This window comes from Solanum lycopersicum, chromosome 1 (assembly GCF_036512215.1).
Source record: "Solanum lycopersicum chromosome 1, SLM_r2.1".
NCBI classification, from domain to species: Eukaryota; Viridiplantae; Streptophyta; class Magnoliopsida; order Solanales; family Solanaceae; genus Solanum; species Solanum lycopersicum.
In genome coordinates this window covers 80,018,220-80,044,534 of record NC_090800.1, presented here as the reverse complement: position 1 = coordinate 80,044,534, position 26,315 = coordinate 80,018,220, and the positions used below count along the sequence as shown (strand labels likewise).

Genomic DNA, 26,315 nt, shown 5'->3' with positions numbered 1-26,315 from the left:
CAATCCCAATTAATTCTAATCTCCTCTAAACAATCCCCAAAAATTTAGATACGAGCTTATCTCTATATTAGCCACTTCTATCCCTTGGATGTTGAAAAATACAGAGTTATCACTTCAACTGAGCATTAGGTCAATAAATGTAACAATCTTATATTATATTGAATTTGAAATAGATAGTTGAAATTACACATAGAGTTCATCGTAAAACTAGTTTGAACTCATATTATTTATAATAAAATAGGTATCTATTGAGCATTAATACCACAGTAAGGTTTAGCAGTGCCATAAGCCATGGGGCTAGCACCAGTACTGTAGTACATAACTAAATCAAAATTATCAAAAGGCTTGTATTGTAAAGGATGTGTTTCATCCACCAATTCCTCAGGTATATCTGTTATTCCTTTATTGAATGTGAATAACGCCAATGTATACCTTTGCTTATCCTCTTTCATCAACACTTGGTGTCTTGGTGAATATATTCTTCCATTACTCCATGCCTACGCTCATTAATAACATATATATATATATTAAGGTCAAATACATAAACAGATCCTTAAATTAGTTGGATTTTTTTCCTCATCATTAAACCACCCATAATTTATTCCTTTAAAATACTGTTGGTTGATTTTGATCGACTTTTCTATTGTAAATGTCTCCAATTGTGTTCGAATTGTAATAATTTTGATTGAACGAATGAACACAAACCGTGTTAATCTCATTTGTTTTCTAATGTCTTCAAATCACTTAAGTGAAACACAATTATTCTCGAACATTTTCACTATCAATTGGACTAATGAGTTCAGGAACAACATATGTATCTTCTATCAATACCCCTCACGAATATGGTTCCACATCAGACAACAGTGTTTGTTTAAACGGAACAGATTATGGGGGTTCAATGATTCAATAAGAAAATGACATAGTTGAGATACCTGAGGGAAAAAACTCAACAAATTTAGAAATCTGCTTATGTATTTGGCCATATATTAATATATGTGGATATCAGACACGAGATAGATGAAAAAATAAATAAGAAAAAAGCATAGTAGTACCTCATAAGCATCACCAGCCACGAAGACAAATGCAGATGGAGGTACATCAATAGGAATCCACTCCCCACTTTTTGTTTCGATTTGCAAAGCATTTATCTGATTCTGAAATAGAACCGCTGAGAAGCCTTTATCTGTATGTATATTGGAACCTACATTGCCAATACCGTCCTCCGCCCCAGCAGGTGCTGCTCTGTACTTGGTGGGGCGGAGGAGGTATGTAGTAGCTGCGACATGAGATTCGTAGTGCTTTTCTGGTAATCCGTAGCTTTCAAACACCATTTTATCAACCAACTGTTCTATTTCTGCTCCTACCTTTATGTACGATGTCATTGTTTCACTTACAACAAAAAAAAAAAAAAAATTAAAATTAAAATTAAAATACTTTATACAAATTAATTTACTAGTTGTGATATATACCAAAATCTTTGGTTGCCTTGTGGCCACATAAGTGTGGTGAAGCTTTGAAGTGCTTCAACATCAGTTGGATGTGGGATTCCAAAGCTTTCGTGAAGAGGAGCGGTTAATAATTGACCTTTGTAACGATAGAAGTAAACGTCTGAAGTGTTTTTTCTCTTTGTTTCGATGGGGAGATCAAATAATTCTTCCATTACATCAAATATTTCCTTGGAAATTTTATTATTAGCATCCTCATATAGTGCTATAAAATAACCATGTTCTTCAAGGGCATGTCGAACCTCATTGCATAATGGTACCCAAGAATTTGAGTGCTTGTCTAATTTGGTGAGATTAATTTTGGGGATTTTGTAATCACTCATAATTAATGGGTTTTTACTTTGAACCTTAAAGGTTTATAGGTATATGCATCACTCTCTCAAGTTATATAGGCGTTACATCCACTTGTTTACAAAATGCTCCATTATTTTTTACAAAGACATTGAATTATTTATGTATAAAAAAAATTTATGTTTTATTTTACATTTATGGATCATTATTTATTATTATTATTTTACGTATTAACTTTTAGAATTAGAAAAAAGGGAACAGCAATTGCATGATTAGAAAAAATGAATAAAACAATTAAAGATTTCAACCTTTTTTAAAAAGGTGTATTGATTGAAAATTTGAATTTGAATTTAATGAAAATAAAAATTTAGTTAATTTTTTTGTAATAGATGTTTAAATTAATTTATCTCTATAAAATAATCTTAATATTAATTAATACTTGTCCTTTATAGTAATTTGACTCTAAAAAACATATTTTAAAAAAGATTAGTTAAACGCAATTTCTTATTTTAAAAAAACACACTTTTCAAATGATTAAGCAATTTTTTTTTTTCAAAATCACTTTTCTGAAAAAACTATTTTTAAAAAAATACAATTTGTAATCAGGTTAATATATTCAGATAATTTCTTTTATTTGAAAAAAAGTTATTAAGATGGACGGGTAAGAAAATTATGATTGATGTACTCATGAGGTCACAGTATGTCCTATTTATTATTTTAGGGTGCATTATTAACTTATAAAGAATTATAATTATTGAAAGCTTGATTGGTGCATTTTTATTTTCTTAATTTTCTTAATCGTGACGCATATTATTTATTAGGCAGTTGTTCACGTAAAAACAAATAAAGAGTTAATTACATCTTAAATTTGGACATCATAACTAATCATAAGATAAACTAAGCTCAACTAACTAGCCGATTCATAATTTAATATTTGTCTATATTATATTATATTGTATATATACATACTTGGAGACATATAACTAATGGATTAAAATTTATTATTCATAATATAATACGATACATCACGAATTACGTGTAACAAATATCCAATAAGTTGTTGATCGTTATAATAAGCATTAAGCAAGTTATGCTTACGCAAATAATTTAGCGCCAAAGTGTATTAATTTATCGTGAAGAACTTAAAAATGTGGTTTGTTCTTTAATATTATTTGTTTAATCTACTTATACTTAATTATCATATTTATCTTCGCGAAAATCTTCTTTTAGCAAAATTAAAGAAAATTTCTCAAATATCACTATAATAAACTTAATTAGTCTTTTTAGCTATTGTCTGCATAATTATAGGCGGTAGTTATAATTTAAGTTGTTATGGACGACCTTGTTTTATAATTCGCGTGTATGTTTATATAATTCTCGTATATTTATATAATTTAGTCATTTTTTGTCCATATTTATATAAACTGGTTAGTGTCAATTGATTTATATTTATTTTTGTGCAAACTCAAAAAACAAATTTAAACAAACGAAAATATCTAATCTTTAAATCGTTATACACATTATATTATATAATAATATTATATAAAAGTCACAACAAATTATGTAATACAAATCCTGAAAACTTCATGTTTATACATTGAAATTCGCTGCGTAATTTTGCTTAAAAACTAATGACGAATGATAACTAATTTAAACTATAATTATGTTAACTAATTAACTGTATTATTTGCTTATTCGCATAATTTCTCCCTAAAATTAGGTACTCCACTAATTAATATTTTGGTGCATCTTTTTTTATGCTTAAGTCAAATCAAAGAGTATTTGTTAAACGATTGTTCATACAAAAGACAAAGTTCAATTATTTAAGTGCAGTTAGATTGGACATAATAACTACTCATAAGATAAAACCAAGCTCAGCCAACTAGCTTCATAAAATAAAGGATTTAGTATAATTAATATGATTGTCATTAGATTATATTAACAAGATAATGAATATTCATAATTAACCATTTATATAAATATATAATTAATTTATATATTCGATCGATAATTGTATCACAAATATAATTAATGTAATTGATTTGCATAAAATACTAGCTATTAGAAAGAGGAGAAAAACGAGCGAGATTGTGAGAGAGGGGAAAAGGACAAGTAAGATTTGGGAGAGAGAAGAGAGATACAATTATTTCGTATATCAGATCGATAATTGTACCATGAATATAACTAATACTATTGATTTCTATAAATGAATACAATTGTATTAAAAAGACTATTGTATTCAATTCATAGATTTCTATAAATGAATACAATTGTATTAAAAAGACTATTGTATTCAATTCATAGTGTAAATAAACTATATTAAAGAATATAATTTATATCAACTAATACAATTGTATCATTATTGTAATTCATAACAAATGTATTTGTATTATGTGTATTCGATTCGATTTGTAAAAAAAAATTAGATCCATCCGTTGCCTTGTGTATTATGTTTTCATGTTACCATGTGTGTTTCTGTTACTTTTTTTATTTATATCATTGATTGTTATTATTTATATTCGTATTGCATAGAGAGGCGAGGGAGAGAAGGAGAGAAAAATAATTGCTATAAAATCATAACTATAGTTATAAATCATAATTTTTTACAAAACTATAATTTTATACCGTAAATACATATTACATATTTGTGTTCTTACGTGATTCTTCATCCTAAAAGAAGGATTAAATTCTTCAATGTTTTTTCTTTTGCTTTTGCATGAAGTTATGTTGGAGACGGGCCTCACTTGAAGGGCCCAACCAACACGAGCAGCATGGGTACAGCCCGTATTGGTCCAATCCATTTTATTCTTTTCGACAAATTACAGAAAATATATACTTTTTTTTTTTTACTTATTTTCATTATCTCTTATAACTTTAAAATCTTAAAAATTATTTACTTCTTTAATGTATCCGAGTCAGCATTTAATGTATCAAGACTACATATTATGTATGAAAGCTACATATTAATGTATCTGAGTAAGTATTTAATGTATCTAAGCTATATATTATGTATTTGATCTAGTTTTTAATGTATCCGAACTACATATTAACGTATACGAAGGAAAGTCCCACATTGCGGGATAAATCTCTCTCTTACAAAAGCGACTCCGTATCCAAGGGAGCTCGAACCCGAGATCTCTTGGTTAAGGATGAAGAAGTACTTACTTCTTAGCCACAAGCCTTGTTCGCAAATTTTCCATATTACAATTTCTGTTATATTGTGATATCAAATACACTCTAAGCAGATAAATTAACTTTGATTATGGCTAGTAACCTCTAAAAGAAAATAAACAATTAATATCTTTAACGGTATACATGTATACGCCGTGCAAATCTTATACATACCAGGAGAAGAATAACAACATTATTAGAAATGAAAAATAAGAAGACAACAAAAAATATTTCAAACTTATTAACATTTGAACAACATAATATTAAGAAAATTATAAGGGGAAGGAAAAGATTGCTTTCATATTATTTTATATCTTCACACAAATTAAACCATGTACAAGAACTCAATCATGAAATATCTAAAATCTACTTCATTGTTAAAGCATGTACTATTTTTAAATTTTGTCATGCCAATAGTTCTCTCAACACAATTAAACCAACTTTTCTCCAAACAACAAATTTATCTCACCATTTATACATCTTCATTCAACATGTTTGTAACAATCTCATACCAAAGATATCACTCAATCTTAAGTCCAAATATGTCTCACAACAACAAGAATGTTAATGGTGCATCTAACCACTTTTTACGCCTTCCTACTCCAGGAAAAGCCACTATTCTTGCCATTGGCAAGGCTCTTCCTCCACAACTCGTCCCTCAGGATTGTTTGGTTGAAGGCTACATGCGCGACACCAATTGTAAAGATTTGAGAATTAAGGAGAAATTGGAGCGCCTTTGTAAGCAAAAAATTTACTTCTATTCATGTTATTTCTATTAGCTTATTTTAACATGATGTTGTAGCAGGTAAATTGTCTTATTTAACCGTTACATAAGAGTTGGAACTGTTACTTAGTACAATTTTTCATGACAACATAACAACTTTTTTTTTTTATTATTGTAGGCAAAACTACTACTGTGAAGACAAGATACACAGTGATGTCTAAAGAAATATTGGAAAAGTATCCAGAACTAGCAACTGAAGGCACACCAACAATAAATCAAAGGCTAGAAATAGCGAATGAAGCGGTTGTTGAAATGGCAAAAGAAGCCAGTTTGGCTTGTATTAAGGAATGGGGAAGATCCGTTGATGAGATCAGTCACATTGTTTATGTTTCATCAAGCGAAATACGCTTACCAGGAGGTGATCTTCATCTCTCCACTGAGCTTGGACTGAGAAGTGACGTTGGGCGCGTAATGCTCTACTTTTTAGGATGTTATGGTGGTGTAACAGGTCTTAGAGTTGCCAAAGATATAGCTGAAAACAATCCAGGCAGCAGAGTTTTGTTAACAACTTCTGAAACTACAATACTTGGTTTTAGGCCACCTAATAACGCTAGACCCTACGATCTAGTTGGTGCTGCACTTTTCGGCGATGGAGCTGCTGCTGTCATAATTGGAACAGAGCCAATTATTGGAACAGAGTCCCCTTTCATTGAGCTGAATTTCGCGATGCAACAGTTTCTGCCAGGGACTAAGAATGTGATCGATGGACGACTTACTGATGAAGGGATAAACTTCAAATTAGGCCGAGACCTTCCTGAGAAAATTCAGGAGAACATCGAAGAGTTTTGCAAGAAATTGATAGCGAAGAGGGATGAATTGCAGGGAAGTAATTACAATGACTTGTTTTGGGCTGTTCATCCGGGTGGACCGGCTATATTAGACAGATTGGAGAAGACAATGAAGCTACAAAATGAGAAATTGAATTGTAGCAGAAAGGCATTGATGGATTTTGGCAATGTCAGTAGCAATACTATTTTCTATGTGATTGAGAATATGAGGGAAGAGATGAAGAATAAGAAAGATGCTGGTGAAGAATGGGGACTTGCATTAGCATTTGGTCCTGGAATTACTTTTGAAGGCATACTCCTTAGGAGTCTTCTAATTTAAATCCACATCTTATAACCTTATTTATTTTCTTTTTTTATATGAAATAAGAAAGACGTGAGTTTCATAACTCATGCAATTTTATGTTTGTTCGAATTGTGGAAGAAAATTATTCATGGAGAAAGGATGTTAAATTTGTCTAATAACAATAGTTACATGTTTGTTAAGATTTACCTTTTATGTATTTGTTCTGTGTAACAAGTTTTCTAGCGATAAAATTTAAATATATATATAAAAAAAAAATTAAACTTTTTAAATTAACATGTCTGTTTTATTCCTTTAAAAGTGGTATTCAATAAGAAAAAAAAAATTTTGTGGCAAAATAAAAAGTAAATTTGAAAAACTAGTTATGATCGGATCTTAAAGTTAAAGTGCTAAATATCTAAATTCACACTCGTTTACGATATAATGAATTTTACCAGATTTTAGATTTCAAATACAACTATGTGACGCGTCTAGATACTATATTTAGGAATCTTATTTGCCTCTCTCCTTTTCGCTCGCCTCTCCTTCTTAATTAATAATAAGCAAACTATAAGAAGTTCCAAATTATGAATTAATGAGCAAACTAAAAGAAGAATTAGCAAACACGGTAGAAATGTTTGTCTAACTAGGTATGTTTTTTTAAAGAAGCTTACATAAATATATTATAATAAAAATTATTTATTATTTATAAATAATTTTTTTTTAACTTCATAACTTTTAATACATATTACAAAAAATAATTTATTATTCACATATAATAAATTTTAATGATGAATAATACGTTAAACACACATTTTTTTTAGTAAAAATTTAAAGAATCCCATGTAATTCAATAATATCATTTTGTCCCGACAAATTTAGTATTTACAAAAAATCCCTTAAATTTGTTGAGCCGTGATACTTTAGACTTTAGTGATACATGGTAAATGATACATGGTAATTTTAAATTGTTGAGAAAAAAAAGGGGAAAAAACAGTACAGTTAATGTTGTTAATAAAACAGCTAAATTTACGGTAACATATCATTAATCAGCATAAAATCAGCACTTAATTGGATATTAATTTCAAATTTTGAAAAACAAAGATTATGTCATCTATTTTGAAAATAATTTTTTTGAACAATCTGTTAAATTTCGAACTACAATAATTTTATTGTTGTTACAGTGGATTTTTCAAGATGAATACTTCGATTTTGATGAGACATTCCGGAATTTGGGTGAACAAATTGCAGTATGAAAGTTACAAAATCGACGGAATCGTTGTTGGAGATTTAATTTCATATTTAATACATGTATGAGAAACATCGACTAAACAATATACACACTGATTCTATATGTATCATCAAGTACAGTTAATGACGCATTTATTAAACTTAGTGAATGATACATTATAACAATTTTCAAACATGTATCAGTACATCAACTAAACAACTAATACCTTACTAATACATGATATCAGTTTTCAGAAATTCATACTATATGCAAAACATGTGATACATATCTACTACATGTATCAGTGAATTGACTAAACACTGTACACACTGATTTTATATGTATCATCAAGCACAGTTGATGACGCATTTACGAAACTTATTGAATGATACATTACAACAATTTTCAAAACTTCATGATACATATAAAATATTATGATACACAACAAATTCATGTATCAATTCACCTCTAAAACACTATACACACTTATTCAAATGTATCGGCAAGCACACTAGATTCCTCAAATTTTTTACTAATTTCAACAACATTTTTAAGTACCAAAATACTAACCCGAGACAATATAGGCCTAACAACAATGTTTGCTGCTTTTTTTTCTTTTTTTTTGTTGTATTTTGACAACCTTTGATTTTGATATTTCGCCAGAGTCTTTGTTTGAATCCTTCTGAAGATTCATATGATCATGAAAAAACTTTTTCCTATTTTCTTTCCAATGTGGGAATTTACCATAATAGAGCTAAAGAATGAAAGTGAGGATTCGAGGCTTGCTTGCACTTATCAACGAGAGAGGTAGTAAATCCAATAATTAATTTATGAAAGAATCTTGCAAAAAAGAAAAGAAAAAAATGTAATGGGTTAAGATGAATGAAGACGATTAAGGAAAAAAAAGAACTGAAATTTGATGGAGTAAGAAGAAGACGGTAGAAGTTAATGGAAGTTGTCCTGCTTCCTGATATTTTTACTTTTTTAAATTTCAAATTTTTTAAATTTTGAAATTCAAAATTTCAAAATTTGGTCTTTTAATTAAAATTAATTAAATTTAAAAATTCAAAATCATAAAGCTGATTAAAAGGTTGAGTGTTTAAATGGATAAAATTTAAAATTCAAAAACTGATTTAAGAGGTTGAGTGTTTTAATGGAGAAAAAATAAGCATTAAAATGGGTAAATGTGTATTATAAGAGAGAATGTAATGAATCTAAAAACTTACACTAAAAAAAAAAAAAAGGGAATTATGTAATATTTAAAAAAAGTAGGGAAAATTGGAGAATATAAAAATTATAGTTGTGTATTTAAGTTATTTTTCCATATAAAAATTATAGTTGTGTATTTAAGTTATTTTTCCTTTTTTTTATTTCTTTTTTCTTTTTAGGTTGTTGAAAATCAAATTGGATCAAAATCCTATGTGGCCCAGCCCAAAAATAGGGCGGTGCACGATCTTCGTTTCCGCTAAACGTAACCGTCAACCCCCTTCGTTTTCTTCGTATAATCTCTATACGACAACGTTTCAAAGAATTTCGGCCGTTTTTTTCTTCAGGAGTGTTTGTTAACTTTGATATTGCTTTGCAATTAAGTAATTTACTCTTTCTCTATCATTCTCGAAGCCTCCTATTTACAATTTTTATTTTATTTTTGAAAATAATATGAATAAAAAAAATCGTTTTTTTCAGAATCGTAAAATTGCCAAAGATCATTTCAATCTCTTCTGCTGATTGAGTTAGTTTTTTGAAGGTATTTTGATGTATTTTCAAATTTTATGATTTTTTTTATCAAAGATATAATTTTTGCAAGTTTTATGTTTAATTATCCGGCCCCTTCTAATGATTTTTCATATTTGTTACCTAAATTTTGGTTTATGACTTCAATTTAATTTGTTTGGTTTATAGCTGTGAGTTTATAATATGGAGGGGAGTAACAATACAACCCAGGAGTCGAGGGAGCCCTTTGTGGTAAGATGCGAACCCATGATTACTAATTTATTGGGGAAAAAAAATATTTTTTTGCCAGTTTTATTCTATATCGAAATACCAATGTTTAAATGCTCCAAGGAGTTACATTTTGAATGCAGTAGTATGTGTAGTGTAAAGCTAATTATGGGAATATTGTGTTTCATGTAGTATGTTTGAAATTTAAGTGCGAAAAAGGCTGGGTTTTATGGTTTTAGTTGATCCAGGGGTTCCTAGATCAGTTAATGGTACTTCGCTTATGCATTTGTAATGATGTTTTCTTATACAGAACAGTTTTGTAATTAGCCCCTGGTAGGGATAGAAGTTTTCGATAGTCCTGATGTAAGAAGATATTAATCGTATTAATCTTCGTAATGAAGTCGAGAGACAAAATTTGCACAAAATATATTGTGTACCTTATTAATGGTTCATAACATACTGACATCCTGTTGTTTCATTCACACACTCCATTTTCCACCATGTTCGGGGTCAGCCTCCAGTAAATATATTCGATCCACTAACTAACTGCTTAGGTTTGCATGCTGTGACAAAAAATATTTCTGATTTTAGGTGACTTTTCAAGCTTTGACTAATAACTTAAGCCATGCTAGGAAATGTAACGAAGGCCAATCCTGTATACCCAACCCCCTCTGTTGATGTGAAATTAGGTCAAACAAGATTTGCAAAGGAATGGAAAAACTGTGTTGGAGGACTGAGTGGTTAAGAATACTAACAGTGCCCTCATCTCCTCTTTATTGCTAAATCCACAATTCTACCACACCAACCCCATATGTTCAGGCAGACTAGATAAGCATAATTGCAGAAGTTTGGCCCATTATCATCCCTACCTACATATGAAATTTTTGCTTTTCCTCTCGCTTACATGGCAAGGTCACTACCATTTATGCAGACTTGAACTATGGTTGGATATCAGGAATTTGTCCAAGAACTAAGGCTTAAAGTTATCAACTTCTATTAGATATTACTTGGCTTTTATCTTCTTTTTTCAAGTGTACATGTTTTTTGATAACCTCTATGTACTTCTATGAAGCATTTGGTCCCTAACTTCTGAAAGTTTTTCTTGTCCTTTTATTATTTGAAATTCATGCGGCCCCCTTTATTTGCCCAGGCAAATGACAGTTCCTTACAAAACAATAGGGTTATCCCTCAGCTACTTACCTCTGTGCCGGCTCTCAATGATGCTGCTTCCTATCTTTCTGAGACGACATCTTTATTTACTCGCTGTTTCATGGATTTTTCTGGTGAGCTTCATGAACCTTTTCATGTATTCCCTTTGTTTACCCATAGTAAATTTATTCCTGAGTTCATTTAATGATGATTGTTGAGATTTTTGATCCATTAAGGTTTTGCATACTGCATGTGTTTTAGAATTTCTACCTTTAAAAGTTTTCTTTTTTATTGTCTTAGAATTTTAAGAGAAAAATTCCTTTTTTGAATTTGTTGCCAATTGTATCCAAGTAATATCTTCCAGGTTAGACTTCCCATGCTGAATTTTGTGGCGTAAGCTAATGGGCCATGTTAAACTGTTGAATTTTTCCTACTTGAGATATACCTTGTTTTGTGGAGTGACATGATTGGATATCCTTTAAATGAGCGAAAAATGAGTGTCCTACTTTTTGTTTGCATACTTAGATCATATCTGTTTTGAGTTGCAACAGTGTATCTTGGCATCACTAGATTTTTAGGTTGAGGCACTAGATATTAGGAATTGAGATTTTAACCTTTTCTTTCCGTTTTTCCTTTTCCCCTTCCACATAAGATGCAGCATGGTCATAAGTATAGATGACATGATATTAACTCCTGACCTCTGGTGTGACTACATTGGGTATGTTGTTGCATCTCTGTTGTGAGCAAATTCCTTTCTGGTTCTTCTAGAATTTGATGAGCTGTGGTTACGGGTCATCAATTTAGTGCTTGCATGATGTTTTTTCCTGCTTTCAACTGTAGCAGAACCTGCCTCCAGAGGCTTAGGAGGCCAGGAGATGGTTACATTTGGTTCTGCCGAAAGTAGAGGATCTCCTGCCTTAAATACTGCTTCGTCAAGTGGAAGTGATTTAGCTGTTGGTAAAACATCTCAATCATCTCTTGCTGCTCCACTTCTCCATGAAGGATTAAGCAGGACCTTATCTAGAAAATCATCCCAAAGTGGTAATGCAGCCAAAAACTCGGAGGACCTATCTGAGGGTTCCAGTGCACAAGTTTTATCAAGGAGTACCAGTCCAAATGGCATTTCCATTTTCCAAGGGTACGATTATCTGAATAGATACAAGTTGGCATGTTAAATTGCCCGTCATATTCTTGTTATACATTTGTATGGATAGTCATCGTCACATCGATAACTGAAACTACATAGAAGCTGTTTTTTTTTTTAAAAAAAAAAGTCTAACTTAGAGAATCTTGGAAACTATCATATTCCTTTATTGTAGTCTAAGGACTTCTCTATCTTTTATTTTACTGCTTTTAAGGAACAATTTGTATTGCTGGTTCTATCCATTCGTATAACTCGTCCTTATTGAAGTGCTTCTCCTCATGATTTTTGCATTTTTTTTAGTCTTATAGAGAGGGTGAGAAGGACGGTTCGTGGGTCAGCGGATGATATTGGATGGCTACAACGTGCTTCACATATGCCTCCGGTTGATGATCAAACTGATAGATTTGTGGAAATCATTGATGATATTAGGTAAAAACACCACTTGATGTGTAAATTGACTGCAACTGCCAACGCTGACACAATTTGACCTGTTCTGATCTCTTTTTGTCAGGCATGGACTACATGGATTACCAAATTCAATGGTTTACTTGTTAGTTCCAGGTAAAAACACCCTTTTCCCATCAACGGTGATTGTAAACGAACCAAAATGTTTAAAATTTGAAATTAGATATGCCTAAGAGAATTTATGGAAAGCTTATCAGTTGTACTGTGCCAACAGTCGCTTGTGTCAGTACAGCTATGTGGATTATGTTCCCCAGATTTGCCTGCACTTGTCTTTGACCATATTTAGGGTCATGCTTTATTCAGTTACTTTTAATTATTAGCTCCTTCGGTCCAATTTATATGACACAGTTTGACTTGACACGAGGTTTAAGAAAGAAGGGAATATTTTAAAATCAATCATTTTATCAAGGATGGAAGGGGAATTATGAAGTTAAATTATTTCTAATTATAGAAAGATGACATTCTTTTTGGGACGGACGGACGAAAAAGAAAAGTGTGCCACAATATTGGGATGGAGGCAGTAGTTATTATTTATTAGGGGATGCTGGAAAATTGATCTTACAGTTCAAGGTGTCTTTTAGATATGAGCAACCTAATCATCTTTAGTAGCAGATATCCTGATATTTACTGGTCTATGCAGGTCTCTTCAGCAATCATGGACCGCTTTACTTTGTCAATACAAAAACAAGCTTTTCAAAAATGGGGCTCACTTGTCATATAGCCAAAATTCATAGTGAGGTATAGGTATCTTCTTGTTTGTAGACCATGTGGGCAGCTGACTGCTTTCTCTTAGACTACCTAACATAAAATAAGCAGGCCTGTGTGGAGAAGAATGCGAGAGAAATTAAAGATTACATTGAAGAAATTTATTGGGGTTCCAGGAAACGTGTCTTGCTTCTTGGACACAGTAAAGGGGGAGTAGATGCAGCAGCTGCTCTGTCCATGTATTGGACTGATCTGAAAGATAAGGTTGGAGGGCTGGTTTTAGCACAGAGTCCATATGGTGGAAGTCCAATTGCTTCAGACATTTTACGAGAAGGACAGCTTGGTGATTATGTAAACATTCGCAAGCTTATGGAGACCCTCATCTGTAAAGTAATCAAGGTATATCCTCTAGTTGTCGCTTCTCTGTTATTGATGTGTTGAATTGTCTTGTTTTCTGTCCAAATATAGTACGATCAGATGAAATTTCCGTCGTGCTTAAAATCATCAGTAGTTTTAGAGTATTTCACTCTTTCATGCTGTGGGTCAACGCGTACAAAGAGGAGTAATATGCAAGATTCCTGTGATGTGTGTTTGTTTTATTTCAAAGATCGTTTGAATTATGTTTTTGGGGGAAACAGTAAAGGTAAAGATGTGTTGGGAACTTAAGAAAGTAATCGGAATGGCAGCCAAGACAACAATGGAAGTATGGCTTGATGTTCAAGGAAAGCTCAAACTTGAGGTATTTGTCTGCATGCAATAATTTAGTGTAGATCTCTTCTGAAGTTAGGTCGTCAAAATATGAAATCTGGAAAGGAATTATAAACAGAAAAAAAAAACACTTGTTTTTAGTTTTTGGAATGATCACTTGAAATGGCAATGGGGCGGATCCGGGGCTGGGTGGGTTTTAAGGCTATGCAGGGCGGGCGGATATAAGGTTGTGAGTTGTGCGGGGTGGGAGGGATGTGGAGCGGGTTGAAGTGAATTTTTTTTGAGAACTAATGTGGGGCTGGACGGTTGCGGGTATATGTGATTTTATGTGGGTTCAAACTTAATTTTAACTCTTTACCTGTTATAAGAGTGATAGAGCATTATTATTTATTACGATAATTTCTTTAAAGCTACAAAAATATTCAAGATAGAAAATAAAAATGGTTCAATAAAAAACAATACAATTTCTTACATGATTCTCAATTGACCTTTTGTAAGTCATTATCTATTAAATTAATATAATTTAACGAAGAAATAAATTTATTTTTATGTAATTATTTTTCGCATCAAACTTAACCAGAAAAGAAAATATTTAAAGAATTAAGCGGCGCAGGTGTCTGCGGGATGGGGTTGGGCGGGCTGAAAATGAAAAAAGTTGTTATGCGGGGTTGGCTAAAAATTTTGTGGGTTAATCTTAACCCTCCCCGCACCGCCCCATTGCCATACCTAGCAACCTTCTCCTATAATACATGGATAGCCGATTGTGTGGTCCAACAAGCTACATTGACTAACTGATGAAGTGGCTGAAAAAAATCGAGAAACATCTGCTCATCCTTGTTTTGGAGAAAAATTAGATGAGTCAGATCATCTCTTATGAAAGTTCCAAATAATGTTATTCATGATTAAGGTCATGGCTTAAGCTGTTAAGACCTGTAAGTGATGTGAACCTGCAACTTACAGTTTTCTTCAAAGCTATATTATATGACATTTAACAAAAGATGCAGGACAAGAAAAGTAATATATAGTTGGAGTAACATTAAGTTTTTTCTTTGTTACTTATTATGGTCATATATTTAATTGCATCTACGTAAGCGGTGTATGTAATGTGTATCCATTGTATATAACATAATATTGTATATGTAAGATGTTGTCATTCTGGACTTTCTTCTTCTCCTTTTCAATGGAGAAACACTGTTTGATAAGTGTTAAGATAATATGTCACCTGTTCATCATCTTGTGTTAGTTTTTTCAAAGGATTTACAATGGTTCATTCATTAGTTTTATTGTTCTGGGTTGGATGCTTTGATTCGTTTGCATGATGGTAGAGTCGAACTTGGAAAACTTGTTTTCAGGATCATCTTTTCTCTATTTGTTATATTTCTGTTGGATTTTCTTTCTCAATTCAGCTCATCGAGACGCTAACTTAACTCTAAGCTCATTCCTTATCTTGTTGAGATTACTTGCTATATCTGCTACATTTTCAGTTGTCTCTCAGAACTTACAAGCCTCATCGTTAGCCTCGCGAATCCTTCCTAGAAAAGAGACAAAAGTTTTCAAATCCATGCGTAAACCCTAGGATCAAGTTACATGTGTCGCAGGGTGTCATAGCAACTATCCCTAACGGGTTATGTTCTTAGAATGATGATTGATTTTCTGGTGCCCAAAGAAAGCAAAACGAAAAAAAAAATCCAGATCTTCCAAGCTCCAGTTGTCAGATATATGAGGAATTGTTTTCTTGCTGAGTGGTAGCATTTTGTGTTTCTAATATCTGCTGCTGTTTTGAAGGGGGACTTGCTAGCTTTGGAAGATTTGACTTATGAGAGGAGGAAGGAATTCTTGAGCAAATACTATTTGCCAAAGGAGCTTCCTGTTATTTCCTTCCGAACAGAAGCCAGCATTTCTCCAGCAGTTTTAGCCACATTATCTCGTGTGGCACATGCAGAACTGCCCACATTTTCCGCTGCCCAACCTGCAACTACATTCCCAGTGGTGATGCCTCTTGGTGCTGTGATGGCTGCATGTGCCCAGCTTCTTCAAATCAGGTATGGTGAGAAGAGTGATGGGCTTGTTACTTGTTGTGATGCAGAAGTCCCTGGCTCCGTGGTGGTTAGGCCAAAACGGAAACTGGATCATGCTTGGATGGTATATTCTGAATTAAATGACAACCCGACAGAGGCTGATGCATCTCAAGTTTGTGAAGCTCTTCTAACATTACTAGTAGAGGTAGGACAGAGGAGAAGACATGAACTATCAAGCAAAGATGAATGAAGCGTATACAAACATCCTCCGGTTTCTGGATATTGATGCTTAACGAGGTGTTTCATCCATCTTGTCATAATATGTTTCGGTCGTTTTTGTTGAAAATACAGAATAGAATATATAAAATTATCACATGCATATTGAACAACCACCCCCTCGCCCCCCGGGCTCTTCCCTTTTCTATAATCGAAAAAAAAGGGAAGGAATGTGGCTGGTAAAAAAAAATGGGTGAAGAATGAAGCTTTTTCTTATGTGCAGATTTGGTTCATCTCTTGTTTATTTCTTAGCTTGTCCATTTGTTGTTAGAAGTTGTAAATTCACTAAGGTTTGTGGTCTAATGGGCTTATATTTCGCCATCAGTTTGAATCTTACAAATGAAAATTTAGCTAATAGAAAGTGCTTTCTCTTTAATAGATCATATTGCAGAAATTCGAATGAATATTGCCTACACGTGTATGAGAAACTGACTATCCCTGAAGAATGGGATGTAAATTTGAGTTATATGATGATATATAATTCTATTCATCGATTAAGTATAGGACAGTGAAATTACAATAATATTCCCCAAAAACAGAAAACTAAACTTACTGTGTTGTAAAATGGTTGGTCTTTGAATTTTTTGTCGTCGACTAATATTTTTTTATTTATGAAAGGAAAAATTATTTGGATACCGTACTACTTTTTGATATATCCCCTTCTTTCAGCTACACTTCTACCTGTGCTTTCCTCCTCTACGTATTCAGATGTCATATCTCGTTTTTGATTCTATCTCTTTTCTCTTGGATAATTTCCTCTTCTACGTATCTGGATATCATATCCGCTCTCTGATACATATGTTTGATGATATATCTGAAAGCCATGATTTTTAAGGATTGTAACTCGGGATTAAAAATAATAATAATAATATAATTAGCTCTTAACACAACGTGATTTGTATAAATTATACTTTAAAAAATGACGGGACGAAAAAATTGGCCAGAAATTAAAGGGTTTATGTTGTCCATTAGATAGAAGTTTTAACATTTGTATATTAGGCAGAGCTTGTGGGTGGCTGAACATGTTCATCATCATGAAATATCCTAAACATCTTCTTTTTAGAATGTATAACTATATCCAATCCAGTTGTTGCAATTCAATTGTTGCTTATAAAGCAAAACTAGTAGTTAATTAAACGTATTGATCACTGTCTTAAAATATTCAACAAAAACTTTATCTATCGAATTTTCCAAAACAAAGACTTTATATTAAAAAAAAAAAAAAGTTAAGCAAAACCAAAAAAATTAAGACCACCCCTCGTGAAGTTAACTTGTAACCTATAAAAGAAAAAGGCAACAAATACAAAAAATGGTTGTTTTCATGGTAGAGAACAGAAAATGATTTAATGAATTTTAACTTAAAGAGCAACAATTTAGTTGCCGTTTTGAAGTTTGTGTTGACATGTTTCATGCATTTATGTGTATATTAAATTAATTGATGAGTGCTTGTTCAAAAATCATATTAAAAAAGAATCGTCCTTTTTTTTTAAATTTTATCTGTTTGCTAACTTTTGTTCAAGAAATCCACTGACTTGTGTCAATTTCTTGTCTCCTTTTTAGCTTTTTTGGTACACTACAATACCTCTCTTACATTATTCATATGTTCTAGCTCTCACGTGTTGCATATCATCATCACTACTTCCCTTTCGTTCAAAACTTATCTTTATCTGTGTCGAATATTTACATCAGATACATACAATAAGAGCGGACTTAGGTTATTTGATGGGTGGTTTTAGAGAATTCATTATTTATTTTCACATTTATTAATCTTTTTCCATTTTTAGCTAATAATTGCATTAATTATTATTTACCGATTAAAAGATGCACTACAAAGAATAATATAATAAATTATGATTAATGAATGAATCATGTTAGGAGTTGTTTGATGTGAGGTATAATAATTTTAAAATATAATATAGAATTATTTTATTTTACGTTTGAGAATAATTTATCCTGACATAATTAAGTCTAAAATAATTTCTTCCTAATTAGGTAACAATCCCTTAGTGTGTTACCCAATCAAAAAACAGGTAGAGAGACACCACATGATATTATGGAATACCTTAAATTGAAAGGTGGCTTACCATAGTCCACATTTTTTGTTGGCATTATTAGTAGTAGTAAAGAGGACAAAGAGACAATTTACTCAAGTTTTTGGATTCCTCCATGTTCTAATGTTCTCAATCTCCAAGTACACTTGGTATTAATACCTTTGTATCATTTATTTTATTTTTATTGGTTTTTCGGTAATCGGTATCAAACAAAATAGAAAAACTATTTAACTACACAAATATTTCTATTATATTTATCAATTTTTCCTATAATTTGAGATGATTATATTCTATATTACTAATTAATAATTTCATATCTAATTGCAAGTTAGATACATTCAGATACATCCTTCTGCTTTCAGATTTATCGAAATAGGGAGAGAGGCGGGCAAAAACAAGAGGAGGCGAATGAGATTTGTCTAGGTATCCTAAATTAATATATGTGAATCACACTAAATACACGTAATGTGCGTATTTGGTGTGATCCACATGTACCTCGGATGCATATAATAGGAGAATAACGAGCGAGATGTAAAGGAGGTGAATGAGTTTTGTCTATGTATCACAGATACATACGAATCTACTTGAATGCAGTGTATTTAGAGCAAAATATATTGAATTTTGACCCTAGCATCTTGGATACATGTATATGGACATATCTGGACACACCAAAATTTGATAGAATTTGTGATATTGCAAACTAATGTATATCTAAGAAATTAGTTTTTAAACTAATGAGATTTTTGTAAGTTTATCAAAAAAGATTCATTCTAGAAGATAGAATGTAATATCTCGGGCTAAGAAGAAAATCTCATTTATCGATTTCTATATGGTCCTTTTATAGTACTTGGTTGAATTAACTTATTTTTAGGTGTTTTTGACTTTCAAGTTGTTAGTTTAGAACTCGTTTGGTCATAGATTTCCCAAGTAAAATTTGGGGAAAACTTTGACAAATAGTGTTGTTGACACCCAATTTTGACCCGCGTCGGTATAAGTTAGTTAGTTTTATAAATCTTGCGAAAATAAAATATATGTACATATATGTATATACATATATGTATATGTATATATGTATATCTTATTCCCAGGCCCAATTACCCCTCAACCCAACACTAACTTAATTCCTTTCAACTCAACACTGTCAAGCCCACTCCCAATTTCAGACAATTAGTTAATTTCCAAGCCCAAACTCTTAACAGCCCACTTCATTGCTTTTAAACAACAACCCAACCCAACTTAAAATTAACCCCCAGGCCCAAATCCCCTTCAGCTTTTAAAATACCCGCCCACTACATTAATTCGACCCGCCGACCCGACCCATCCCTTCTCCCCTCTTCTCCACCCCTTCCCCCACACGACCCCATTCCCAGGAAGAACAGCACCCCCCACGCGACCCCCTCCCCACGCTCTCTCCTCGCTTTCTCCCTTCCTCTCATCCCTCTCCCCGTGCTCTCTCCCTCAACCCCGCGTCTCCCCCACGCTCGCTCTCTCCTTCCCCTCTCGACAGAAATCCGGAAAAACAGACCGACTCCTGCAAACGCCAACAACCCCACGCTCTTCTCCTTCCATCTTTCTCTTCGCGTGAATCAGACGGAAGCGCAGAGACCCATACGCTGTCGAGTAGGTCTGCGAGGTGTCAATTTCATCCTCTCCAACACGCCTGTGCCATGTGAAGTTTGACCGAAAGTGGGATTTAGTTTCGAATTCAAAAGGAGAAAAGGGGGGGCTAACGCTCCTCCGCTATAAAAACCCCTTTTTCTTCTTCAGCAGCGGGGTTGGACATTTTTGTTGGAGAAAATTTTCGAGAGTTGGAGCTTTAGTCGAAAAAAAAAAAGTTGTTGTTCTGTCTGTTCTTGGCTTAGAAAAGACATATCGTAGTCTAGCTTTGACGATAGGTTCTCTAGAAGAGGAATCTTAGAGAGAGCGTAGTTCGGAGGTCTCTCGCTCGCCTCTGGTTTTCTGTTCGAAAAAAAAAAAGAAAAAACGGAGTGAGATCGTTGCTTTGGTTGGAACGCCTGGCCGGGTTCGCGTGGTGGAACAGTCGTCTGCTCGCCATCGTACCAGTCGCTGCTCTCGAAAAGGTAATCTTCCCCTGCCTTCTTTCCGTCTTCTCGTTTCTTCTGTCTCGAAGTTGTTTCTTCGTCGTTTCGTGCTATGGGTTATCTACTGTTATTCGTTTTGGCGAGCCTCTCATGTGCTGGGTCTATTATCAAATGCGTGAACGTTAAGCATATGGTTTGTTTGCCGTAACTGCAGGATGTCGCATGTGTCATATAACATGATGTTGTTCTATTATGTTTTCTCGTCTGAGGCTGCTCACATGTTGATTATGAGTTTGTCATAGCGTAAATCGTATCGCATTGGTCTTAAGTTGGTTCTGTTCTATGATATATATGACTTGTAGATTAAATATAGAATGTTATTTGTTGGGTTTAGCTCGAATTCATGATATATCACACGTCGTAGTTTTGCCCGTCACACTTGCTCGTTTGTGTTGTTAGTTTGTTTATCACGTGGTCATCATGGCATAGATGTTTACGTATCAGTATTTAGGACCGTTTTGGCTGGCATTTGGTTTGTAACGCGAAGTTTATCGCTATTTCGTGCTGTTTCTCTGAAGTTTTCATTGATTAGCATCTGTTGGGAATTCGAGTCCATGTGGTCCAATTGGAAGGGGGGGGGGGAATGAGCTGTTGGGGGTTGCTTCCTAATTGTCTAAATGTTTGATTATTATTGATATGGAGAAGGCCTTTACTGCCTACCCTAACTTCATCGATACATAGTTGTGTATGCTTAGCGAAATTACATAACCTTTTCTTGAGACTTTAGCATTTGATTGTTATAAGTTACCGGTTGCCTTCTTCTTGTTAGACTTTGACTTAAGTGTTTCAGAATATGCATGCTTTCTGTTGTTTCAAAGCTTGTGAGGAATGTTCGAGGTCATTTGGATTTATCACGCAAATACGTTTATGTCATATGTCAACTAAGTACGGAATGAATAACTTAGTTGCCTACTTTCACTTAGTGCTGTGTATTCTATATTTGCCATTTTTGCTTAGGAAATTTGTCATGTGGTAAGTGGCGTGATTTGAATTATTAAGTTCTTTAGAATTTGTTTCCCTATACTAATCGTCCTTGTCTTAAATTAAATCTTGTTGTTGTTATTGTTTGGGATGTTGTCTTGATTTATCTTGTATGTATTGCGGTTTCGATTATGCGATATACTAATCATTGTTTCCATCTTTATGCATGTAACACCGTCTGAGTTTATTATTAAACTCTCGTCTTCTTTATTTCGAGAGAGCCGTAAAGGCTCAAAAGTCTTTCATTAGAGCCAGGCCTTGAAACAGACAAGGAGATTCCGAAGTTGAAAGTATTGAAGAAGAATCCAAAGGCGAATTAGAATATTTTCTTATTATGTTGTATTTTATTTGTAATGGGCATAAGCCCTTATCGTTTTACTTTCTTGTATTTCTTTTATATGTTTAGATTAGGACAGGTAAATGGGTTAAAAACCCAAAAACAGGTGGGTCCAAAACTCGGTCAAGGCGAACAGAACCCGAGTTTGGACCCAAATCTCTCTCTCTCTCTCTCCCTCCCCGTTACTTGTTTTACATGTTTGTGTAGACTATCGATAGTCTAGGTTTAGAAACTCCAAACCCCTCCGACGCCTTTTATTTTATCAAAATTAAAATAAATCTTAAAACAATAAAGTTTCAAATTCACGAGTTGACTTAGAATTAAAAAGTTTAAAAAAAAAAAGAGTTAACTTTAAACGGATTTTAAAGTAATAATGTTTTATTAAGTTTGATTAAGATTTGAGAAATCTAGCTTTAAAAAAAAAAAAAAAAATTCGCTAGCCTTTAAAAAATAGTCAAATAAGTTAATCGTCGGAAAACCGTATTAACGGAGTATCTTAGGTGCCTTAAACACCTTCCTAAGATACTAATAGGAATCCCGAACCCTTAAAATGTTTCAAAACAATTTTTCTGTTTAAGTTGTTTAGAAACGAAGTTTTCTTGATTTTTCTTAAAAAATTAAGTGGCGACTCCTAAAAGTCGAAAATAAACTCTTTTCGAAAATCACCACCCTTTTTTCGATAAAACAGAAATGGCGACTCCGCTGGGGACTTTGGAGGATTCTAACCTTAAGATTAACGCATTTGATTATTTGTGATTAACTGTTTAAGTGTTTAAATTATTTAGATTTTTTAAACTGTTGCATACATAGCATACATACTTCCGTCAAACGACACTTTTTTACATTTCCACTAAAGGACGATTATGCGGGTTCGCAGTCGTTCGTTAACCAAAAATCTTCTCGGGGCACCCTGACGAGTGTAGTTGACTACTTGATAGTCAACGATCGTTAATTGTCCCAGCCCAAGTAGTCCGCTTGGGTTACCCAATCCACTCTAAATACAACCCACTCTTAGTCAAACTAGGATAGAGCGAAACCAAATCCCGAAAATAGTGCATTGGCCTAGGATGACCCGACACCCAAGGAGTGTCGGGCCCATTAGAAAAGTCCACCTTGAGTCCAAAGAGCCTGCGGCTCGATAGGACGCTCATGTTTGTTGTTTAAATTTGAAGGATGTATTGCGTGTTTAACTAGTTGTTGTATCGGGGGGATTGAAATTAACTAGTTGTATGTTTTTGTAGATGTCAAGTCAGTTCCTTCACTTCAAAATGGTCACCCAGGCACCCGACATTCTTCGAGTATGGTGGGGCAATCTTAAGGAGTGTCAAAAGAGAGAAATCTCGATTTACTTGGGTCACCTACCTTCGATAATGGATTTCAAGGTATGGCCCACGTTTATCGAGGTCATCACCCGATTTTGGGACGATAAGAAGATGGTCTTTCGATTTGGAGATGTCGAAATAACACCCACACTAGAAGAGATCAAAGATTGCCTTGACTCGATTGGGACGTGTGGCAAAAGGAAAAAGCGTCCCGATCATCACATTCTCTTACCAGATAGGCCAACCAAGAATGAATTGAGGGATATGCTATTCCTAGTGAATGCAGATTGGTTAGAGACCAACAACATTCCGCTGATGAGGTTTTTCGAGAGGTGGGGGCACGATAATTATTTTAGATTGTTCCCGGACGAATTTCATGATCACAGTACTTGGAGGCAAACCCAAGCTATCGCTTTCTCCGCATGCCTCTTGGGAACTATGGTGTTCCCTAAAGACGAAGGAAAAGAGATCGACACTAGAGTAGTGATGGTAGTGAATGCCATGTTCAGAGGAGTCGGTAGAAAATCTGAAGAAAAGAAATATTGCTGTTTGGCCCCAGTCATCTTGTCCGACATTTACCGATCTTTGAGCCTGTGCAAGAATGGTTTTCCGTTTTTCCAAGGTTGCAACATCTTACTTCAATGGTGGTTGACGGAACATCTATGCAAAAGAGACAACCCCCAGCTACAGGGTTTGGCCGAACCAAGTCAAACAAGTCCTCTCGATAATTATGAGTTCTACTTGAGTATCCGTAAATTTCCAATTCACACCACCAGGGATGCGTGGGCAAAGGTGTTTTACAATTTGAAAGAAGGAGACATACAATGGGTATTACCGAGCTTCAGGTCTCAGATGATAGCAGCACAAGGGGCCAAATTGCCATTTTTAGTCCTTCCCGGCATCAGAGGATTGCGTCCTTACAACCCGACACGAGTAATGCGGCAATTTGGGAAAGTCCAAATCATACCCGCCCAAGGAGATGCCAGCTCTTTCATTGTTGATTACAACGGGAAGGACAAAATACCTTTCGCTAAAATTATCCTCCAGGAATGGGCCAGACGTGTCAACATGAAGTGGGAGGTCACCGAAGATAGGTATGGAGCTGGGTATGTCGACGAATATAAGACATGGTTGCATAATAATTTGCATGGTGTAGTGGATCCGACACCACGCACGAGTCGGAAAATCGAAGACGTGGAGACAAGGCTTCAGATTCACGCGTACCATTTTCAGCAAGAGTGGGACCAGAGGGAGCAGGAATTCTATAAGAAAGAACAGGAATTTCAACAAAAAGAGCAAGCATACCAACTCCGGGAATTAGAAAATCAGAGAGTTTTGGCCGTAATGTCACAAGAATTAGCTGACACAAGGACTTGTCTAATGCGTTTGGACACTATTTTGGACGAGCAGATGAACACCTTACAAGCCGTACCAACATCTTCCAAAGCTGCGTTCGCTGAGCCATACGTGTTCACCAGCAAATGCATTATCCGAGAAGAAGTGGAGAAGGCCAGAAGAGGAGCTGGATCATCGACCTTTTAACTCCCCTGCGTGGGATTGATTTTATATGTGTATTTGCACTACATCCCCTTACCAAGATTATCCCGTTTAATTTTGATTGTGTAATGAACGCTATGACATCTAGTGAAATTTGTTTCGGGGGTACAATTACTTATTTAAATGGCGCAATACATCCTTCAGATCGCTAGGCCTACCCTTGGCACAAAAGGGTCACATGCATGTTTAGGACACGATATATTTGTTTAAATGTTTATGTGTTATGTTGCTTTGATTGAGGATATCGTAAACCCACTCCCAGCCAAAATTCAAAAGAGTATACAGAAGCCAACATTACAAATGTCCGACCAAAATTCCCGAGTCTCAAGTTTCTCACACAAAATCCATACCATAAATTCTAAATACCGCTCTATCATCTCAGGAAAGTCGAATCACCGCTATGGACAAAAGCAAGAACGTCCAGACGGAGCTCACTGAGGAGGAATTGCGAAGAAAGATCGAGCGAGTCACTCAAGAGATTCAGAGGGTTAAGGAGGAAGGACTCAAAGTAGACGCGACCACGGCGATCTACAAAGCTGCGGTCACAACCTTGGATGAAGATCTGGCGTCACAGATAAAGAGAAAGAAGGAGGTTGAGATGGAAACCGTAAGCCTAAGGAAAAGGTTGAACTTGCTTCGTTTGGAGATACACGAAGGAAAGGCGAGAGAGGCGAAGATAGATATCGAGACTGCTGTGTTGTTGGGCAGAAACGCGGCGCTCGACGAGGAATTGGCGACCCATAGCGACCCAAAGGGCGGAAAATACCTCGCCCATGATCTGGGAGCAGATAACAGTGGCCCCGACCGTGAAGTGACTGAGGAGGATGATGAAGAAGAAATCGTCTACAAGCCTCCATTTTCGACTGTCTGAAAGGAAAGGAATGACGCAGCCACAAGACAAGAAATCTCCAAATGTGGTCTTCTAGAAATTTCAATGTTGTTTTCAATTCCCTTGTAATCACAACGGAAGAATGAATGGAAAATTTTCATCCTAAAATCCGAACTACGTTGGGCCTGAATTCTCCCCGTGAGATACGTAGGCAGCCTTCCCGGCCCGGCCCCTATCACAGAAAATTTTCATTCTCCTCCATGTTTCGGAGATACGAAGATAAGATCGACGGACGTCGCAAAGCAGCTGCAAAAGACCATAGCTCAACGTGATTCAGATTTCCCAAGATAGCGCCAAACAAACAAATTCCTGTTTGTTCAAAATATATATCCGTCCTTATTCGTGGGTTAAGATTTCCTCAAACAAAACGACTTGTGTGTTTATCTGTTTTATGTGCGATATTATGCATTTTGTACTCTGGATATGCACTAACAAATTTGCCTCTGAGTTGTTTTTACATCTCAGGTACCTTTTACTGATCTGTGTCGATAAAGCTGGCAGATCAGCCTTACTTCACCAGATCGAAAGGTCCTACAGATTCCTTCCCTCGATCAAATTCAGACAAAGGAAAAACAGTTATGGGAGACAACAATGACGAAGGGCGTCTTACTGACGTTGTG

At 34.4% G+C, this 26,315-nt stretch overlaps 3 protein-coding genes across 8 annotated transcripts; 2 read left to right on the top strand and 1 right to left on the bottom strand.

Moving 5' to 3' along the window:
* Positions 1–134: 134 nt before the first annotated feature.
* Positions 135–1,958, bottom strand: LOC101264253 (deoxypodophyllotoxin synthase). The gene is made up of 3 exons (XM_004229720.5): positions 1,470–1,958; positions 1,053–1,389; positions 135–497 (listed from the first exon to the last, which is right to left on the bottom strand). The coding sequence occupies exons 1-3, from the start codon at positions 1,826–1,828 to the stop codon at positions 246–248; spliced, it is 948 nt and encodes a 315-aa protein (XP_004229768.1). The 5' UTR covers positions 1,829–1,958; the 3' UTR covers positions 135–245.
* Positions 1,959–5,393: 3,435 nt separating this feature from the next.
* LOC101263641 (type III polyketide synthase A) lies at positions 5,394–7,028 on the top strand. Its single transcript, XM_004229718.5, has 2 exons — positions 5,394–5,705; positions 5,870–7,028. Exons 1-2 carry the CDS (start codon positions 5,459–5,461, stop codon positions 6,856–6,858), a joined length of 1,236 nt encoding a protein of 411 aa, XP_004229766.2. The 5' UTR covers positions 5,394–5,458; the 3' UTR covers positions 6,859–7,028.
* Positions 7,029–9,441: 2,413 nt separating this feature from the next.
* On the top strand, positions 9,442–16,832 carry LOC101263350 (uncharacterized). 6 transcript variants are annotated; one of them, XM_004229717.5, is made up of 10 exons: positions 9,442–9,639; positions 9,737–9,797; positions 9,953–10,015; positions 11,142–11,274; positions 11,981–12,278; positions 12,585–12,713; positions 12,796–12,845; positions 13,390–13,487; positions 13,566–13,853; positions 15,948–16,832. In XM_004229717.5, exons 3-10 carry the CDS (start codon positions 9,968–9,970, stop codon positions 16,428–16,430), a joined length of 1,527 nt encoding a protein of 508 aa, XP_004229765.1. In that variant the 5' UTR covers positions 9,442–9,639; positions 9,737–9,797; positions 9,953–9,967; the 3' UTR covers positions 16,431–16,832. The 6 variants fall into 6 exon arrangements, with proteins under 6 accessions (XP_004229765.1, XP_010325451.1, XP_069143253.1 ...); XM_069287152.1 differs by having other exon boundaries at positions 9,472–9,639; positions 11,984–12,278; XM_010327149.4 differs by lacking the exon at positions 9,737–9,797 and having other exon boundaries at positions 9,470–9,639.
* Positions 16,833–26,315: the final 9,483 nt, after the last annotated feature.

What these genes read in the sequence shown, in the direction of transcription:
- LOC101263350 (XM_004229717.5), top strand. Translation starts at nt 9,968, where the DNA reads ATGGAGGGGAGTAACAATACAACCCAGGAGTCGAGGGAGCCCTTTGTG. An exon ending in GAAATCATTGATGATATTAG is followed by an intron (nt 12,714 to 12,795) that starts GTAAAAACACCA and finishes TCTTTTTGTCAG; the next exon opens with GCATGGACTACATGGATTAC. An exon ending in TAGCCAAAATTCATAGTGAG is followed by an intron (nt 13,488 to 13,565) that starts GTATAGGTATCT and finishes TAAAATAAGCAG; the next exon opens with GCCTGTGTGGAGAAGAATGC.
- LOC101263641 (XM_004229718.5), top strand. Translation starts at nt 5,459, where the DNA reads ATGTTTGTAACAATCTCATACCAAAGATATCACTCAATCTTAAGTCCA. An exon ending in GGAGAAATTGGAGCGCCTTT is followed by an intron (nt 5,706 to 5,869) that starts GTAAGCAAAAAA and finishes TTATTATTGTAG; the next exon opens with GCAAAACTACTACTGTGAAG.
- LOC101264253 (XM_004229720.5), bottom strand. Translation starts at nt 1,828, where the DNA reads ATGAGTGATTACAAAATCCCCAAAATTAATCTCACCAAATTAGACAAG. An exon ending in CAAGGCAACCAAAGATTTTG is followed by an intron (nt 1,390 to 1,469) that starts GTATATATCACA and finishes TTTTGTTGTAAG; the next exon opens with TGAAACAATGACATCGTACA. An exon ending in TGGCTGGTGATGCTTATGAG is followed by an intron (nt 498 to 1,052) that starts GTACTACTATGC and finishes TAATGAGCGTAG; the next exon opens with GCATGGAGTAATGGAAGAAT.